Genomic DNA, 14,469 nt, shown 5'->3' with positions numbered 1-14,469 from the left:
ACTGGAAACAGCAGCTGACTCGGAATCGGCGGCTTGTGCCAGAGAAGGGCAGGGCTCCTGCCCTCGCGGTGCTCGCCGTCTGGTGGCAGGGACAGGCGTGCACATGGACGTTGTGACAGAGCAGCCTGGGTGTGAAGCCAGTGCTGAGTCTCATGCTGAGAAATTGTCCCGACTCCGAGCCTAAGGCGAACACAGAACTGCCCCGCAGCACCTTCGGTAACGCGCCACCGTGACCGCAGCCGCGGCCGCCCGAGAGCCTGCTTGGCCCCGGCACTGCGTCTGCTCCTGTCGTCCCGATGCTGCAGGTGTGTTCCATTGGGTCCATGTAATGAGGAGACAAAACTGAGGCCCAAGGAGGTGGCTAATTTCTCACCTGGAGGCTCGGAGGAGCAGTGCTGGGGGGGACAGCGTGGCAGGGGGAGGAGCGGCTGGCAGTGCCGTGGCTACAGGTGGAGGGACGGTCGCGGCCGCCACGTGGACCGTAGGCAGGGAGTCTGGGAATGTGCATCCCAGCGTCTCTCCTCCTGCGGTCCGGCCCCTGCGGGCTCTCCCAGGGGTGGACCTGACCGGAAGCTGGAGGGCCAGGCCCCCAGGGACGGGGTGGCGCGGGGCCGAGCAGCACTCAGGCCCAGCTCCGGCCCCGCACGGAAGACGATGGGCACGCGCTTCCCGCGGTGGGTGCAGGGTGGTGTTTGCAGCCGAGGAACGTGGGCCGCTGGGGCGTGAGGCACAGGGGAGGAAGCCAGCAGGACTCGGTGACCATCTCCTGCCTCAAGTCCCCCCGAGCTGAACCCAGGCAGGGCCTTCTGTGAAAACCACACCGCCAGCCTTCCGAGAGGAGGCCTCCTCGCCCAGCACAGCTTCCGTCTGCTTTCTGGACGTCTCCTTGACGGGTGCCCTCCTTTACCCGGTGGTCAGGCTGACGTGGATCCTTCCTGGAGAAGGTTCCGGAACAAACCTCCTGCTGGGGAGAGGGTGGTTGGGATCTGAGAGTGGGAGATGGCACCATGGCCAGCCCAGAAGGGAGAAGACACCGCAGGGACCGGGAGCAGATGGCCGGGTGGGCAGAACAAAGGTGGCCACCTCAGGGGCTTCCCAGCGATGCCCTGGGCTCCCGTGTCAGCACAGACCAGCCTCGGGGGCAGCCTCTGGGGCGAGTCGGCCCGGGCGAGGGGAGGAGGGATGAGGACAGGCTGGGCCTCGTCAGCAGGGCCCAACAGGCCCTCCGAATGACCTCTGGGGGAAACCGGCACTTCCTCGTCTCTGTGGCCACCGCAACTCCCCAAACTGACTCCTACCCCAGGAGCATCTGGGAAAACGTGCCAACCTCAGCCTGCTTCTCTCTTCACCCTGCCCTCCCGTCCTGCCCTGTCCCTGTCTTCACTCTCAAAGCTCTCCCTCTACTGGCTGCATTGTACGGGTAGGGAAATCCGAGGCCCAGAGGGGGAAAGGGACTTGTCCGCAGCCACACAGCAGTGGAGAGGCAGAAGCAGGACCTCCGCCTGAATGCTCCTTCCACCCCGCAGTGCTGCCCTTCCAGCCCTGTGCTGGCTCAGCCTGGCGTCCCCCGGACAGAACGAGAAAATCTCCCACAGGCTGGGAGCCGTTCTGTGACATGCGTGCACCAGGCCCTGCTCTCGTTTACTCCCCGCCATTCCCTTTGAGGAAGGACTTGCCCTGCTTTACAGTGAGGAACAAGTCACTTGGGAGACCTGTGGTTGCAAGTAACGGAATGCCTTTCTAGAAATGGCTTTCATGATAGAAGTTTGCTTTTTCTTGCAAAGTAAGTCTGGATACAGTGTCTTTTAGAAGCTCAACAATCTCTTTGTGGGCCCAGGCTGTTTTCACCCTTCTACTCTGCCATTGGCCCCCTGTCAGCCTCTGGTTCTCTTGCCTCTTGGTCACAAGACAGCTGCCTAAGCTCCAGGAATCACACTCTTACACCACAGCATCCAAACATAGAAAGTGAGAAATCACTCTTTTTATCAGAAGATGTCTTATGTTTTTAGCCTCTGTGGTCAGAGGCAGGAAGGCTGTAGTGAGGAAATAGAGCCAGATGGTGTGCCCTGTTGCCTTTCGCAAGCTATTTCTTTTTTCTTTACTTATTTCTTTTTTTGTTTTTTAAGAGACAGTGTCTCCCTCTGTCACCCAGGCTGGAGTGCAGTAGGGTGATCATAGCTTACTGTAACCTCCAACTCGTGGGCTCAAGCGATCCTCCTGCCTCAGCCTCCTGAGTGGCTGGGACTGTAAGTGTGTGCCACCAGGCCAGGCTAATTTATTTACTTTTTAGAGACTGGATCTTCCTATGTTGCTCAAGAAATCCTCCTGCCTCAGTCCCCCGAGTTGCTGGGATTACAGGCGTGAGCCACCACACCTAGCTCCTTCCGCCATTTCTGCCATCACCAGCATGTGGTGTTTGTTAGAAGTGGAATTTGACCCAAAGTTCTTGGGCTGCCTGGCCCTGCCACTGGTGCTGGCTCTACTGCTTCAGGCTGCCTTTTGTCACACTGTGCTGCCATGGAGAGACCGATTCTGATTGCCCAAATCACTGCTCATTGCCTGAGATGCAAATGGTCCAGAACTGACTGCTCCCTGCAGAGGAGCCATGTTGGCCGAACTCAGAGGGGGTCAACGGGGAGGAAGAAACTGATGCCCAGCTAACCCAGAGCCTCCATCTCCAGTGCTCCAGGTCCTGGCCCCCCTCCCCAAGGCCTTTTTGGGAAAACCAGTACTTGGCTCCCCAGACCTGCTCCATGCCATTGGCAGGTTAAAACCCATCAACTAGGTACTGGCTATCTGCTTTACAAAAGGCATGTCCATGGTACAAATGAAAGGATCTCTGTACCAGTTAAGATACATTATGCTGTAATGGACAGAAACTCAAGCTGGCTTAAGAACAAAGGGAATTCATTAGTTCATGGAACTTGAATGGTCTGTGGTAATGAATTCAGGTCCAGCTTGATCCAGGGTGCAAATGCTATTCCCAGGAGCCAGTTGCATGCACCCCTCACCGCCTCTCTATTTCACAGCTCTGCTATGTTAGCGGGCACCATTCTCAGCCCTGCATGGTACCAAGATGCTTTTCCACAGCTCTGGCCCTGGCATTCCCTGCTGTTCATATCTGGCAGGAAATAACCAACACTTGTCTTCTGTTCACACTGAATCCCGAGGACTCACTCTGCTTGGCCCTGGCTGGTCTGAGTCACTTATCCTTGGTGATGACCGGGGTGCTATTTTAGTTTTGGTGGCTGGGGAAAGCCTCGCTGAGGCATCATTTACAGAGCTCCGAGGCCACACGGGGCTTGACCGAGATAAGGATGCCAGGTGCTGCAGGAATCCTGCTCAGGCCGGGTGAGGCTCTCTGAGGAAGAGCTGGCACCTGTGGCGCCCTTTGAAGAGCCGGCCTGGGCCTGCAGAGGTGAATGGAAAAGCCTCCCGGGACGAGGCCTCCGCAGGAGCAGGAGCTGTTTCAGTTGACCCCTGGGAGGTGGGAGGCCTCTTCCAGGCTGTGTGCGGCAGTGCCGGGGTAGGGAGCAGGAGCAGTGGTGTTCTCCACACTGGGAAACAGCTTTTGGTTTTTACAGTTAGATTCCCCTGAGAATGCTGTGGAGGGTGACAGACGCTTCTGGTCACAGGAGTGCATGCGGCATGCACTGCCTGGGGGCCAGAGGTTGCTGTGCGGCCCCCTCCCCTCAAGATCCCTTCCTTCTTCCGGGAAGTTCAGCCCCAGATCTTCTAGGTGGCCCCAAGGAGGGTCCGGGACAGGCCCAGGAGGCTGACTTTGATAGCATCTATTTGGCATTATGAATCAAGGAATTTTCTGGAGCCAAGTTTCTCCCTGGGCCCCTCCCAGGCCTGAGAACCCCACCCTGGGTAATTCTGCTCTCTGGGCAGCACCTGATATTAATACATTGTTGGCACTTCCTGGGGGACCTGTCAGAAAGAGATTGATTTTTCTCCCTCCAGCAGTGCAGAAAATCCTTCCTGCTGCTCCAGACAGGTTTGGGGCACCACTGGGGACAGAGAAGGATGTTGGTTGTAGCCCCACCCAACCTGGTGCAGGAATCCCCTTTATAGACCCCCGCTGCTGCTTGCACAGCCTCCAGGACAGGGAGCTCATTACCTCCCTGGCAGCCCTCTTGAGCCATGGTGAGCTTGGTGGAGGAAGCTGGCCTCTCACTGAGCAGGGATCTGCTGCCCTGAGACTCCCCCCACTGACTGGGCAGTGACCAGGGACCCCAGAAACGCTTCTCCAGCTGAGCAGCTGCAGTTCATTCAAGGCGGGTTTCTAACTCTCTCCTCTAGACACACTCGTTTCTGTCCATCTGCTGGGGCATAGCTCACTTCTAAACACCACAGAGCAAGACCATCCCCTCCCTTATTATGGGCATTAGGCCCTAGTTGTTATGGCTTCAGACTGTTGGCTTCTTAGCAGCCTCTTAGCTCATATTGAGCTTGTAACTATCTAAGCTTTCAATCTTTCTCGGGCTCTCCCGTCCTGTGATTTTACAATCAATTTTTTTTTAAGTATCAAAGATTGTAGATGTTTATCCCTCTTCTGGCTGGTTTCAACCGCATGTTCTAGTCTGTGGAGGGGCCTGAATTCTGTCTGGGACTCCACTCACAGTATCCTCTGCAGGCACCTGAGCGGACGGGAGCTACATTCCAGTAGCACCAGAGACCGTTCTGCTCCCCAGACGCCATTCTTCCTGGCCACTCCCTGCGCTGGGAATTTCCCCCATTGTGCCCGCAATGCACGCTCTTCCTCAAGCTGTGTCCTTCTTCGGGCTCTCTGTCTCCGTCCCCTGGTCTGAAATGCCCTTCCCCTGTCACGGTGAGTTCGGCCGACTCTGTTATAATTTATCCTTCCTGCTAGCTGGCTGCCGGCTTCGCCCTGGCCTCCTTGGGGGAGGTTCCTTGAGCTGCACACAAGTGCAGCGCCTCCCTTCTCTCTTCCACTCCTCGCAGCACTCACCAACTTAGAATTAGATTTGGGGGGATCATTGATTCCAGGGCTACTTTGGGTTTGGGACAGCAAGTCAGAGATGGCCTGGGCTGCGAGCTCAGAGACCAGCACGGCACCTGCTCGTGTCTTGGTGCTCCAGGAGCTCCACAGCAGGGGTGATGCCAGACAGCACACAGTCGGTGCTCACTGTAAAACGAGCGAGTGAGCAAGTGTGCGTGTGGCCAGACGCACGCTAGGCTCCTCTTTCCTCTTGCAAACCCCCGCCAGCACCTTGTCCGTGCCAGGCTCTTTGTCAGAGGCTGGGGATGTGGAGGTGAATGGCCTGGCCCCAGCCACCCAAGCAGTGTGGCAGGTGGGGTTCTCTGGAAGCAGAGGCTGAGACGGAGCTTCAGGCCCAAGATGCTTGCTGGGCATGCATGAAGGGGAAGAGGAGGAGCAGGACCAGACAGGCGGGTGTCGAGCTGGGATGCTGGCCCAGCAAAGCCTCAGTGGGGCGCCCTGGAGCAGACACTGCCTATCAGAGGGCCTGCCCCTGGCTACAATGGCCAGCTGTTTTACCTGTCTCTCAGCGCCAGGGAAAGCTGTTCTCTGCAGCAGACCCTGCAGGATCTGATGGCTGGAGGCTGTGCGCTGATCAGGCTCCGGGGCTAGCGGGGTGCTAGAGCCCATACCTACCTGCCGGCAGGACACAGTCTTCAGGGATGTGCCTGTCAATTGTTAACCTGTTGGTAGCTTAAAATCAGCCATGGTGGGAGCATTTAATTTATCCCACAGAAATTGGGAAAACACTACAAACAGGGCTTTTGCTTTTTCTGAGAGCTGGTTTTACCAGTAGCTGGGGAGCAAGTCCTCCCTGAAAGGCGATTGGGGTGTGTGTCTCCATGTCCACCACAAAGATCTGCTGGCCTGATGGGAGATGTCGACATATACACAAGTCATCACAGTGCCGAGGGGACAAGGACTCTAATGGCCCAGGAAAGCTATGGAAACCATGAGGGAGTCACGGTCTACCCCAACAATCAGGGAAGGCTTTGTGGAGGAGGTGACTTTTTCTGACATGGTAGAATATTCAAAAGGTGTAAAAGACAATCCCACGAAATGTAAGGCTCCTGTCCATCCACCTTGTCCCCTGGCACCAGGTGCCCTTTTTAGAGGCAGCCACCCTTTCCAATTTCTCATGTATTATTCCGGAGACATTCTGTGCTCTACAAGCATACATATACACGTCTTTTATTTCTCACACGAACAAGCACACCCTCTGCATACTTTTCTGCACCTTGCTTCATTCTCTCAACCACGTCCCTTGCAAATTCGCCCTGGCTAGTGAGCACAGAGCCAGCTCATCCCCTTTTGCAGCTGCGGGACATTCCAGCTTAATTTATATACCCAGTCCCCACTGGTAAGTACATCTTTACATTCTTTTGGCCTTTGGATATTTCAGATAACGCCTCTGTAGATTTGCTGTTTTGCACAAGCACCAGCGTCCCCACAGGCTACGTATTCAGTAGTGGAATTGGTGGGTCATTCATTACGCAATGGGGGTAGGATGCACCTTCCAGACGAGGAAGGGCGGGTGCAGGGCTGAGAGGCACCGGAGGGCCGAGCGGGCCCAGAGGAGGCAGCTGCTGTGGAAGGAGCTGGGCCTGGAAGGCAGGAGAATGGGCTTGTGCTGCGCCTTGCCACAGAGGAGCCAGGGATCCCGCTGTGGTCACGCCTAGGTGTAACGGGCACACGCAGACTGGGAGATTAGGCAGAGTTTAAGAAGAGACTGCTGGCCAAGGAATGAGTGAGTACAATGTGGTGTGTCCATAGCAGGGAGTATTATTCCGCCATGAAAAGGAAGGGCATTCTGACGCCTGCCGCCTCCTGGATGAACCTCGAGAACTTCACACTGAACGAAGGAAGCTTGAAGGCCACAAAGTATGTGATTCTATTTATAGGAATGTCTAGAACAGCGAATCTACAAAGACAGCAAGGGGATCCGTGGGACTGGAACTGGGCCTGGGACTGGAAAGAGGGAAAATGGGGAGTGACTGCTAATGGGTATGGGGTTACTTTTCGGGTGGCAAAAGTGTTCTAAAATGAGCCTGTAGTGATGGTTGCACAACTCTGTGAATATACTAAAAACCATTGATTTGTATACTGTAGACAGGTGAATTGTATGGTATGTGAATTGTACTGCAAAAAGCTATTTGAAAAAGGGCATTCACTAACAAAACAGGACAAAGTTAAAGGAACCCAAAGGGGTGGTGCAGCACCCTGGGGCTGACCACACTGGGGAGCCTTTACTCCTTTGTGAGGAGGGTGAGCTGCTTAATCCAGGAGGGCTTACACAGAGGACGTCCCAGCGGGAGCAGTGACCTTTGGTAGGAAATTGCAGCCATCCTGAGGGGCCCAGCAGGGAGCCAGGAGGGGGCAATAACTTCCAGAACTGTACTCCTGCCTCTGATTTCCTGCCGGTGCCGTCCGCTGGCCAGACCCATCTGGAAGGGCCTGCTCAGGCCAGACACCAGATTCACAGATTTATTTTCTCGTTTATTTTCCTTTCGCGTTGTGAAGTCTCAGCGTCACAGGATGGTGGAATGGCAAACCCCAGCAGTCTTATGTGGTTGGTCTTTAACCTGGACACAGCAGTGCAGCCGCTGACACGACATATTGATGTGCTTCCATACCAGCGGCTCCAAGCCCTGCTTGTCCCCTCCCTCCAGCATCGTTCCTCCCTGGGTCCTCCAGACTTTGCGTCCAACCAGCAATGCAGGGTTGATGCCTGGCCGGCCTGGCAGGGCCACTGGGACGCTGAACATTCAGCCAGCTTGGGCCTGGGGCAGACCTATTATGGAGTGGTCTGGACGCATCCTGTCTGTGAATTGCCTTTGGGCATTTCCTGAGCACCTGCTGTGTGCCAGGCACTGGGAAGCCGTGTGGAGCCGTGTCATCCTAGAGCCCACAGGGCCTCAGATGACACTGAAGTGCAGCATCCAGAGCTGAGAAGCCGCCTTGGCTGCTCAGAAGCTGGTAGCCAGCCTGGCCGCGAAGGGTGGGGGTGGGGAGGACAAAGAATGCAGCTTTGTCCCTCACATGCCTCCTCTGCTGTTGTCCCCTGCCTCAGGGAGAGGGCTGGGTGCCCATCTGGGTGACCAGCCCTGGCCAGGGCAGCTGTGATTATGCCCGGCTTAATGCAGACATAATGCAATCACTGAGGCTCTCAAATTGCAGAGTTTGCAGGCTTAGCGGGCTGGATGTCACCTGATTAGGGACCCATTCAATCCCACCATGGCCTCAGGCCATCAGTGACCACAGAGGAAGAGGGAGTCCAAATGTTTTGGAGGGGGGCTGCGTGGGGCAGGAGGGGCAACGACCCCTACCCAAGCCCCAGGAGCCAGTCCGCTGCAATGACAGCATTCGGTGTCACCGACTTGGAAATACACACTAGCATTCACATCGCCTTCTCACTGGGACCTGCCAGGGTTTCCCATTGCCTTTCTTAATAAAACAACTTTATTGAGGTATAATTTGCATACCATACAATGTAGCCCTTTAAAGTATGCAATTTCATGGCTTTTAATATATTTGCAGATAAGTGCAACCATCGTCACAATCAATTTTATATTTTCATCACCTCAAAAAGAAACCTACGCCCCTTAGCAGTCACTCCTCATTCCCCTATTCTCTGCCCTAGGCAGCCACTGAGCTCCCGTGTGTCTTTCCGGATCTGCCTATTCCAGGTATCACATAGAAACAGAATCACACAGTAAGTGGCCTTCTGTGACTGGCTTCCTTCACTTGGCATAATGTTTTCAAGGTTCATCCCTGTTGTGGCTTCTGTCAGTGCCTCATTCCTTTTTGTGGCTGAATAATGTTCCGCTGTTGTGAGTATGCCATGTTTTTAATCCATTAATCAGTTGATGGACATTAGGGTTTTTCCCACTTGTTAGCTATTATGAGTAGTACTACTATCAACATTCATGTACAGGTTTTTCTGTGGTCACATGTTTTCATTCCTGTTGGGTATACATCTAAGAGTAGGACCGTTGGGTCATGTGATAGCTCTATGTATAGCACACTGAGGGACTGCCAGCCTGTTCTGCCAAGTGGCTGCACCATTTCACACTCTCACCAGCAGTGTATAAGGGATCCTATTTCTCCACACTCTTGCCAACACTTGTTATTGTCTGTATTCCTTATTTTAGCCATTCTAGTGAGTGTGAAGTAGTATCTCATCGTGGTTTTGACTCGTGTTTCCCTGATGACTAATGATGCCGAGCATCTTTTCATATGTTTATTGGCCATTGTACCCATTGCATTTTTATAATTGTAATGTATTGCTTGTATGCAAAAAGTACATAGAATATCCATGTTCATTTAAAAGAATAATTATAAAACCTGATCTGTGTAACCATTACCTGTATTAAGGAACAAAACACTGCCACCACCCCAAAAGACTGCTGGGTGACCCTGGCCAACCACACTCCCCCAGCCCCAGTGGGGATAATGCTATCTTGATATTTGGGACCCTCATTTCTTTACTTTTTATTGTACTCTCTCCCTGTGGATGCATTCCTAAATAATGCAATCCAGTTTTGCCTGCCTTTGAACTTGATACAAATGAAATCATTCTGTGGAAATCATTAATGACTTGTTTCTTTCCCTCCACGCTGCATTTCTGAGGTTAGTCCCTATTAGTGTGGCTTGCAGCTATTCATTGTCACAGCCCTATTGTGCTCCATTGAATGCACATACTGTCGTTTATCCATTCACCGTGGATGGTCATCTGGATGGCGCCCAATTCGGGGTCATTATGAACGTTGCTGCTGTGAACATTCTTGAACCTGTTTCCTGTGCGCACATAATACGATTCTCCGGGGTATATATCTTGGCAGTGAAATGTAAGTCATAGATATGTGTATCTTCAGCTTTATCAGATACTGAAAAATGGGTTTCCAACGTATCTGCACTGTGTCTGCACACCCCGGCAGCGTATGAGCATTCCAGGTGCTCTGCATACCAGCCAGCACTCAATATTGTCATCGTCCCTTTCAAATGCCCACGCGCATCTCTGTGTTGAAGTCTCTGTGCCATAGACTCTCAATCAGCCAAGCCCTCGTTCCTCAGAAGTGCCCGCCTGGCCCTGCCTGCGATGTGCACGATCACACTGCCGAGTCTTTGTGTTTTCTCCTAATTCTTGGGCCAAGCCAGAAAGGGGGTCTGGACATGCGGGAACTATGCCCTCACCGAAAACCAAAAGGGATATCCGTGTTATTTTGGGGACCCCCCATCTGAAGGGGCTGCATGGGTAGGGGGTCATGTGAGAGTGTTGGCATGCAGGAGGAGCTCTGTGACACCAGGTGTCCTGGAACCCGGCCGATCCTGTCCCCGAACATTCTGGATGCCTGCGGTGTCACTGGCTCATCTGATTGCAGGTACTGAGGTTGAACTGTGGCGGCCCTCCCTTCCTGGTGGCTCTGTTAGCCAAGCCCTGGCCACCTGTGCTGGAAGCAGAGCTCCTAGGGGTGGGGGGACATGAACCTATTAGAGAGCTTATCTTGTCACCTCTGCATCCCCAGCACCCCGAACAGGCCCAGGGCCAGAGGCAAAACTAATGACAGTGTTTTGAATGTCTGATTCTGTTCTAGCACCCTGACTTTTGTCAGAAAAGATGGAATCGTCTTCATTTTATGTTAGAGTTAAGGAAACTGAGGCCCAGAGAGGGAGTGTGACATCCCCAAGGTCACAGAGCAAATAAGTGGCCAGCAAGTGCTGAATTCACACCCCTCAGCTCTAAGCCCCTTGCCTCGGAATGTCTCATAGACCAGCTCTGAGACTTAGTTGAGCCTCGGTGTTTTAAATTTTTCTGTAAAATGGAATCATAATCATGCCAACTTCATGGCCTTCAGTAAGATGCCATATAGAAAAGCATGGGCCCAGTGTGGGCACAGGTGGCTAATAAATGCCCGTTTACTCATTCATTCATGTATTTTTTCACAATACGACAGGCAAAAGCAATTTGACAGTCTGAGTGAAGGACTGTCTACATGTTCACACACTTTGCTCACAACTGTGCTCAGCAGTGTACCCCCACCCCTAGGCCTGGTACACAGCAGGAGCTCAATAAATGTCTGTTAGGATGAAATCAGGCTGAAGGGAGGAGGAAGGAAGAGAAGTTTTAGCCCCAAAGATATTTCTTTCCATCTTACTTATAGTTGAAAACAGAAAGAAAGGGAGGGAGGAAGGAGAGAAAGAGGAAAAAACTATTGTTTTTTTGAGAAAAAAGCACCCTGAAAACAACCTAAATATCCTGTGCTATGAGGAGTCTGGTGAAATGTCACCTCCTTTTATGGCTGAGATGTTCTGAAACACCAAAGTGTGGCTCACAGGCCAACTCTGGTCCACTGTCTGCATGCCTAAATAAAGTTTAAATGAAAAACATCCATTAGTTTTGTCAATTCTTGAACTTTGTGTAAATGAAATCGTAAAGTATGTTCTCTTTAGTGTCCAGCTTCTTTCGGTCAACAGTACCTCTTACAGATCCATTCTTCCGTGTGTGTGTGTGTGTGTGTGTGTGTGTGTTAGTCACCCGTTCTTTCTTGCTGTGTAGTGTGCTATTGTGTGATTGTAACAAGGTGCTGTTATTTTCCCCCTGCTACACGTGGGAGACCGCTGCACAGAGGGCTGACGCGGATTGCCCAAAGACACACAGCAGGCTCAGGGTAGATCCAGGATTTAAACCCTGGGTCCAGAATCAGGGGACCCAGCTTTTTACCCATTGTACAGTGCTGCCTCTCTTGCTAGCATGATGGAAACCCAGCAGGTATTGGGAGCTTGGAAGAAGGGGTACATCACGCAGCCTGAGGAGTTGGGGACAGCGACCAGAGAAGAGTCACTCAGAGGCAGGATTCCCAGACTCAGATGCCCACAGGGGCCTGGCAGGTATCATAAATGACCAAAGCAGATGACCTCTGAGAAACCACAGCTTGATCAGGGAGGCAATAGGGAGTAGTGAGGACTATGGCAACTTGGGGATGTCAACCTGTGAAGTAGGCAGCTGCTGGTGTAGCTCCAGGTATTGTCGCCATGTGGCAATGCAGTGAGCAAGAGCACAGTGAGGCCAGCTTCTGTGCCAGCAGGTCAGCACCCAACCGTGTCAGTTATTAAACATTTTGAATTTCATCCCAGTGTCACCAGATGCCCCTTGTTTGCCAGGAAAACCTGGAAGTCTGTCTTTTAAAGTAAACTTTCCTGCTTTTTAAATATTGGTTTAAAATTGATTTTAAGCCTGCGTGGGCCAAAGAGAGCCTATATGTGGTCCGGACTGGGTGGGACTGGTTGCAGTGCCAATTTAGGGACCACAGAGGAGTTGAGAGGCAAGGAGGGCAAGCGAGTTCCAGGGGACAGGCACAGCACAAAGGCCAGAGGAGAGAGGGATTGGAATCCAAGTCTGAGTTTTCTGCACCAAAAAGCAAAACGAAAGCCAGACCCGGCAAGGTGGGGTGGGGGCTGGGCCAGGCTGGGGTCGGCACTTGGCCATCCCGTGCAGTGACCTGTGCTGTGCTCTTCCCCGCCCGCCCCTGCAGATCCTGGAGGAGAACATGAAGCTGGAATGTAAGTGCCACGGCGTGTCAGGCTCGTGTACCACCAAGACATGCTGGACCACACTGCCACAGTTTCGGGAGCTGGGCTATGTGCTCAAGGACAAGTACAATGAGGCTGTTCACGTGGAACCTGTGCGCGCCAGCCGCAACAAGCGGCCCACCTTCCTGAAGATCAAGAAGCCGCTGTCGTACCGCAAGCCCATGGACACGGACCTGGTGTACATCGAGAAGTCACCCAACTACTGCGAGGAGGACCCGGTGACGGGGAGTGTGGGCACGCAAGGCCGTGCCTGCAACAAGACGGCCCCCCAAGCCAGCGGCTGCGACCTCATGTGCTGCGGCCGTGGCTACAACACCCACCAGTACGCCCGTGTGTGGCAGTGCAACTGCAAGTTCCACTGGTGCTGCTACGTCAAGTGCAACACCTGCAGCGAGCGCAGCGAGATGTACACGTGCAAGTGAGCCCGAGACGGCACGCACGCCACCCCCAGCTGCAAGTTAGACTGCCGGGAGGACCAGACAGTTTCCAAGCCGCGAGTTCCCTGGCAGGTCACTGCCTAGATCTTCACAGGGAACCGCAGGAACATTGAGCTTGTCTTTCCTGCTGAGGAGGGCGCTATTCCTGGGTTTCCTGCAGGCACGTGTGGGAAAAATCTCTCAGAGCCCTCGACCATTCTGTTCCACACCCAATGCTGCTCCGCCCTCCCCCAGACACTGTCCAGGTCCCTCCGCGGCTGGAGCGGAGCCTTCCACAGCAGGGACTCTGGACCCTGGGGCCTCATCATAGCAATATTTAACAGTTTATTCTGATAAAAAATAATATTAATTTATTTAATTAAAAAGAATTCTTCCACCTCGTCAGGATCCGTTTTCTGCAATCAAAGTGGACTGCTTGCTTTCCTAGTGGTATGATTTTGTCGCTAGGACAAGGAGCTGAGTAGAACTGTACATAGTTATTCTTTATGCAGATATTTCTACTAGTTGAATACCGCCCCCCCCCCCCCCGCAGCACTAGATGTTTAAGTACAAGAGCAGATGTCCTTTATACACACACACACACACACACACTTATATTTTTTGCTGTTCGGGGCTACTAGTCCAGAAATTTAAGCTGGTCTCGATTTGTAGACATTTTCCCCAGAGTATGTTTCCCACCCTTTTGCCTTCCCCAGTTCAAACTTCACCATTAGAAAAATCCAGTTTGGAATAGAGAGAGGAAAGACAATAATAAACTCCCAGCAGCTTCCATCTCTTGGAAAGTGAGCCGCTGGGTAAGAGAGAATATTTTATAAAAGACTACTTTCATACGAATACTTTATTTATATCAAGTCTTCCTGTATCAGTCGGTGGTACTCACTTTGGGGTAAAGAGAGAGAGACCTGGGCGTGGGGTCTGGCCCCACGAGGGTCCTCGCATAGCTGGGTTCTCGAGTTCTGTTTGCCAAGCGGGCACAAGCTGTCCCCAGATGCCTGGGGCTGAGGTGTCATCTCATCGGTATCAGCTGGGAAAGAAAAAAATCAAATCCCCAGCCCAGACCGCTAAGCTCAGGCCTTTTGAGCAGAGTCACTGAGTGGCGGCCTCAAAATGAGCCACTGTGGCGAGTGGGCTCTGTGTCCAGCACAGGGACTTGGCTGTCATCACCTGGCAAAGGCCAGCTCAGGGAGTCCCGTGCCCCACCAGGACCCCCTGCCATCGCCTGTGTGTCCTGGGAGGTGAGGTGCCGTCCTCATATAAGGGCAGAAAAGCAGGTGGGGTGAGGGGCCAGTTAGCAGCCAGGCCAGAGGGGCTTCCTGGATGTCTTGCTGCCGGGGCAGAGTGGCAGGGAGAGATTCGAGCAAGGCCTCTTGGCTTGGGGTCCAGCTATACCCAATGCCTCTCGGCCTGGAAAGCTCTCCTCCAGCAGGCTGTGGGTTC

The 14,469-nt window shown here is 53.1% G+C and overlaps 1 protein-coding gene across 1 annotated transcript in view; it reads left to right on the top strand.

Annotated features, from left to right (window-relative positions):
* The window catches only part of WNT7A (Wnt family member 7A), a 53,253-nt gene extending 40,236 nt beyond the window's left edge, over nt 1-13,017 (top strand). The window contains exon 4 of the mRNA XM_069484440.1: nt 12,538-13,017. Within this exon, the coding sequence (XP_069340541.1) occupies nt 12,538-13,017 (480 nt within the window). The remainder of the gene's footprint in view (nt 1-12,537) is intronic.
* The last annotated feature ends 1,452 nt before the right edge of the window (nt 13,018-14,469 follow it).

This window comes from Eulemur rufifrons, chromosome 10 (genome assembly GCF_041146395.1).
Source record: "Eulemur rufifrons isolate Redbay chromosome 10, OSU_ERuf_1, whole genome shotgun sequence".
Taxonomy (NCBI): Eukaryota; Metazoa; Chordata; class Mammalia; order Primates; family Lemuridae; genus Eulemur; species Eulemur rufifrons.
The sequence above is the reverse complement of the archived record's forward strand: the minus strand, read 5'-3'. Positions and strand labels throughout refer to the sequence as shown.